This window comes from Xiphophorus couchianus, chromosome 8 (assembly GCF_001444195.1).
Source record: "Xiphophorus couchianus chromosome 8, X_couchianus-1.0, whole genome shotgun sequence".
NCBI classification, from domain to species: Eukaryota; Metazoa; Chordata; class Actinopteri; order Cyprinodontiformes; family Poeciliidae; genus Xiphophorus; species Xiphophorus couchianus.
In genome coordinates this window covers 10901373-10907372 of record NC_040235.1, presented here as the reverse complement: position 1 = coordinate 10907372, position 6000 = coordinate 10901373, and the positions used below count along the sequence as shown (strand labels likewise).

The following is a 6000-nucleotide window of genomic DNA, read 5'->3' as shown; positions in this document are numbered from 1 at the left end:
TCACATCAAAAACGAAAAGCGCTTTGTATTGAATCGGTTTTTTCTAATCCAATGTTAGGATTTCTTTGATAATCTGAAAAATTTGGGTGTGGAAAAAAGTAAAAACAGATTAAATCTGTTGGCTTGCAAACCCTTTTTACTACATCACTGTTAATTTTTTATTAAAGGGCAAAAATAGAAATGGTGTGAGTGAATTCCACTAAAAAAGGTGAGACCGTGAATGACAGTCACAAACAACTGCACTTGACCTGTTAATGGATGCTGAATGACTTGGTTGGCAAAAAAAACTATAGATCAGCACCCAAACATAAAAGTTAACGAACGAACATTGTTCCATTTACTGATCCCAGGCAAAGTACCGGTACTGAAATATTCCTCGTGTAATTATCCTAATTGTGGCTAGTAGCTCATAACAAAGTGCCTAACAGGGAGATGTAGCAGATCACAAAACTAAATTATGGAATTAGTCACAGATAATTGCACCATCTACTATTTTTTTGCAGTTTTCAATTGCATATCTAATATCTTCCATAGAGCAGTTTAAAATCTTAAATATGTTACAACCACTCAAATCTTTACAAATAGTCTGTTTTTGAACAATGTCTAGAATCAATATTTAGAGTTAAAGTCAACTCCCAGGAATCTTTCCAGACCTTTACATGTAATTTTCAAACTATGACTCCAGTTATAGCTTTGAAATTTAATTTAAAATCAAAGTCTCAAAACGCTTAAAAAACATTTTATTTAGTTTATTTAAAAAAACATTTTATTTCCTTATCTCTTGCATAAGGTTTAACCTTAAAAAATATTAAACACCAGACATGATTCACAACTGAGACTTTATTGACTGTTCAGTTTACAAAGTTGCCCTGCGTCAAACTCATTACAGTACAAACCAGGAACAGAAATAGAAGGCCACATCGTACAGCTGAGGGAATGAATAAAAAATTAAAACCACTTCTCCAGTTAGAGGGTGAAATAATGAGAAGAAAGAGGGAAACAGAGAGAAACAAAGAGAGAGAGAGTGAGAGAGGGAGAGAGAGAGAGAGAAGGAAACAGCAGCATTGAAAAGCAGATATGTGAGAGAAATGAAGTTATCAAACACAAACCTTCACAGAAGGAGATAATTACACTTGCCACAGCTCCACATAACGCTGCAGAAATGACTGACATCATTTTACGGGTTTATCATAAAACAGAATGCATAACACATGGATTACTTCCACAGTTGATTCTTGCTGCACCAAAACATATCAACTGTGTCTTAATCTCCCAGCAAATGAGCCGCCGCCTCCAGTCAGGTGTGAAACTAGACACTTACGGCTCCAGCTTGCTTCATTCTTACGACACTGCAAAGGACATTCTGTAGCTAAACAGAGTCTGCAGAGCAAACATAACTGAAATAATAAATCATAGATAAAGACGTCGCTGATAAACACCGATGAGAGCAAGATGAATCTCCAGGAAATTGGAGAATACTGCTGTCTGACCAACAGATGCTGCAGTGGGTACAAAAAAAAAGATCTGCCCTCTTCAGGAAGTGGGAGGCTGGAAGGTCTTGGACGTAGCAAGCATGGCTCGCACTTTGGCCATCAGATCCTGAAAGACAAAAGCAAAAGGTGCATTTTTAAAATCAGCCATATTAATTCATGATTCCGGAAGACATTCAAAGCTGCTAAATTATTTCATACCATTTCCACAGTTGACAGTTATTTTAATTAAGATGCAAGAAAAAGCATTTACAAAAGTTTTCTCCTGTTAAGTGAAGCATATACTATGACTCCAGTATAACTCCTTCCTCACCTATTGATACGCACTGCTAGTCAGCAGGCTTAAAAGCTATTTTCACACAATTAGAAGAAAGCTTAATTTGGCTCCTTGAAAATATTCTGTTACAAAAAGCCCAGATGATCCTGGTGTGAAGAAAAAAAGTCACTGTTCTTATGGTGATGCTGCTTTAAAACTACAGATAGCAAGATAGAGGTGATATAGCTGTTTAATAACCTATCTCACCAATATGAACCACTTTTTAACATTTTATGTATTCCTGGCCAGAGAAACAGATTTTGGCGCTTTTTACTGTACTGCCATATAGTCCTGATTATTAAGTCGCACTTCTTTGGTACGGTGTGACTAGTCCTGCGACATATATTCAGGTGCAACTCATACGTTTTTTTTCCCTGTTCAAAAAGCATTTCTTGACCGAAACATTATACTGTCAGACATGAGTCAAGGATTAAACATTCCCATCTGCAGCCGTGAGGAAAGCTAATGGTGGGCAGAAAGGAAGATGGCCAGAGCTGGAGGGTGCTTAAAGAACATGCTACCAAGGTAGGCAGAAGTTATGCCTCCTCATCCTGGTAGTTGCCAAGGAGATGAATAAAAAATGACCTTCCAGGCAGGCGTTCTTGGTGTTATTGTTTCATGCAAGGCATGGCCCTAAATTGACAATGCATGCGTCAACACTGTGTTCTGCTGCACACTTTGCTGGCAGAGTGGAGTCATTTCTGACCTCCCCGATTTAGAGCACAAATATTGGTGTATCAGACATTTTTGGCAGCAGACTTCCAAGCCATGGTTGACAATTTCCATGAGTTTGTTGAAAAGCAGGTAACTGAACACAACTTCTTGCCAGGTCATATCATCAACAAGGTCTCTGTTACATTTGACAATTTCTAAATAATGTAACTTCCAGTGAAATGTATATGTTTATTTCCTCTTCATGACACTTTTTTTTTTTTTTTGACTGACGTGATTTACAGTACATCCTGGAGCGACTTGACATAAGGAAAATACGGTAGTAAAATAAGAACAAACCAAAAATGCAATCCCCAACAGAGCGATAGCTGAACGGCCTTAGGTCAGAGACAAGGCAGAGTACTGAGGAGAACACCGCCCAGACGTAAACAAAGCAGTGTATGGCTTCCTGTTATGTTGTGAAGATGTCCAGGAGTGTTTCAGCTGCAGTAATTCAAAATACCATGAGGATTTATAGAGAGACAGGGATCAAAGAAGATAATGTCAGAATACATGAGGTAGTGACCAGGTATATGTACATGGCATAACATCCGAAGAACCCCTGAAATGTGCTGTAGAAACCTGGGCCACAGAGCTTGGTGTGTGGAGTTATTTGTTAAAATGTGGTTATGTGTGTTGGCATGGTCATTTTTTAGGTAAAGATCAGAACAACCAATTTCTGATCCTTTACATTTGGGACTTCATTATAATTCTGATTCATTTACGTTTACTGACCTACGTAAACAAACAGCATGGAGTCTCCCAGAGGAGTGGCCACAGTGCTGGCATTTACAGCATCCTCCTGAATTCTGCTAATTATGAATACAAATCAAATAGAAATGAGCTGAGAATGAATACCGTGCTTTGTCATTTATTTGCTGAATAACAAGACTCACTGAAGAGACTGAAAACAATTAGTAGCTAGCATAGCAGTTAGCAAAGTATATCTTGGGGCACAGAACAGCTACAGCACCAGTTTTCCTCCAGGTCAGTTCCTCTATTCATCTCATCCAACTTAATGCTCCCTAGGATGAGAGAAAGACTGATTTACACCTGAAAGAATGTTTCAAGTATGTAATTATGGATGTAATTTAAAAAAAATTATATTTAGAAATACAATGACAGAAAAGTCAAAAAATTAGTTAAACCCATCTCAGATAGAAGATTCAAATCACATTTCATTCAGCCAAGAAGCTTGTCTCTGATAACAGAATGTCTCAAAAGATAAAACAAGTAAAAAAAAAAAGGGAACATTATATGTATGTAGAATTCAAAAAGTCTGATTAAAGAAAACAATTTTAGTTTTATTTTGGTCTAAGGTAATAATGTGGGACTCTAAGACAGACCCATATCTACTGTGCACTAACACTCCCTGTGTGCTTTAGATTTACTACAGTGGATGCTCTCTAATTTTCTCTACAAGCCCAATTGATCTGCAATCAGAGCCTGAACCAGAGCAACACTCTAGACTGATATGTAAACTAATTACCATCACTTGAAATAACTGACAACAGGGATTACGCTGATGTTGTAACGCTTTCTGTTGTCTTTGCACTGCATTACAGCTCCTCAATGAATAATTATTCTGTGTATAATTAATCAAATGACTCCCTGAGGCGTGAAAAGGGCTGGTAGTAACACCACTCCCATAGGGAATCAACTAAGCAGCTTGCAGTGGCCTTAAGCTCACTGATTTGTTTTTGTTTCGACTTTGCTGGAAACTTGCATGAATAAACGGAGCCGTTAAATTGTGAGGAAGCCGTTTCTCAGGAAAGAGCAAAGCAGGGGGTTCTGGCCAAATGCCATTGGCTTGGCTAAAAGGACGTTGTAAAAAGAACCATGTTAGTCTTTTGTTGCTGCACAGTGGAGTCAATCTTGAATCTACCAGGAAAGGTCAAAACACCCGCTAAGTTCTTATGAACATATTGATACACCTCTGCTAGAATTACTAAAACAAAAACGTTGACTTTTCAAGTAACTGGTGTGTCGAAATGAAAAATAAAATGTAAATTTGTAGGAAAAGCTGCAGCTGTAAGCGGAAGAAATTAAAAATCCAGTGCAGAAATCTGCTGAAAAGCTTAGTTTGAAGACCTTGTTTTCCTTCCCCACGTCTGTATAGGTAGACTTTTTTCAATTCTGCTGACTGGCAGCCAAATGCTTGCACTGCAGAAAAGTAGTGTTAATTTGCATTGCGTCCCATGAGTGATTCATACACGCATGGACAAAATTCCACCCCTGAACTCTCCTGACAGACGAGACAAATTAACAGCTGTAATCACATGGGGGAAGGAGCTGTCACATCAAATTATTCAAAAGGTCATTTTTTTCTTGAAGGCCCTGGTGTGGCTGAGCAAACACGGACACATGATCTCCCGCAAATCGAGCAAATAACTAACAGTAACTCAGCTCTTCTGAACAGTTAATGTCCTGGGAAACTGATAAAGCAAAAGTAATTGATGACCTGATGTGATATGAAAATAATCTTACATGAATAGCCTTTATGCTTCAATTAAAGGAAAGACTTCAATGAATGTCTGACATGTTGACCTAAAAGTTTCCTACACTTCCTAATCTTGTGAAAACAATAAAACCAACAAAGGACTAAGGCCTATTTTTTAAACGAGAAGTGTTATTTTTATTCCAGGCGCATAGTGCTATTTGATAGCACAATCAAGTAACTAGATGTTATTCAATTGTTCTAAAAATGTTGTAAATGTCAAATATGATGAAAAAGAAATTTCACTTTGTAATTTAACGCCTTGAAATTGGACCTCTGTCTCTCTAAAGAAATGTCTGCTCTTTCCAACACTGCGCCTTCAGGAAATAATCACAACAGCGCTCCTTTGTTAACCCTTTAACAACGTTTTTACCAATGTTGCACTGACCAGTAGCTGGTATAAGTTAACAATATAACATGATATAAAGCTCAAAAGTCCATTTTACATGATACTGTCCCTTTAAAACCAGAGCTGTAATTGAAACATTTGCCTATTGATTGAGCTGAACTGTTTATAAAATGTGCTAAAGAGGCAAAAATATTCCATAAACCTAAATCCTGTATTGGTTATTCACATTTTTACATAATTTTATTTTTAGTTTAAACCTAAGACAAATTTGGTTTGGGTTTTTATATGTTGAAATTTTGTAGTCTTGTATGACCTGCTTTAAAAGTCCTCAATAGTCTTTCTACAATCTAATTACTGTCATACATTCTTTAAGTACTGGCTAACTTATTAAGTTTACCAGTCTAATGGTTTTATCATAAGTAGTAAATCAGACAATGACATAGAGAACACAACTTGTTGAAGGTTAAACAAAACATGAGAATGTGAAATGAAGGTGATGTCAGTAACTGAAAATGGCATGGTTGTACAAGATGAGGGATAAAATATGCTTTTTCCTGAAAAGAAATGTGTGACATGGATGATTATGAATCACGTAACATCAATGTCTTTAACGTAAATAAATAAATAAATACAAAGA

General features: G+C 37.0%; 1 protein-coding gene across 2 annotated transcripts in view; it reads right to left on the bottom strand.

Annotated features, from left to right (window-relative positions):
• Nucleotides 1–820: 820 nt before the first annotated feature.
• sfswap (splicing factor SWAP) overlaps nucleotides 821–6000 on the bottom strand; it is a 60309-nt gene continuing 55129 nt past the window's right edge. For both annotated transcript variants that reach the window (XM_028025167.1, XM_028025168.1), the window contains exon 19: nucleotides 821–1599. In XM_028025167.1, the coding sequence (XP_027880968.1) occupies nucleotides 1534–1599 (66 nt within the window). In that variant the 3' untranslated portion in view covers nucleotides 821–1533. The remainder of the gene's footprint in view (nucleotides 1600–6000) is intronic.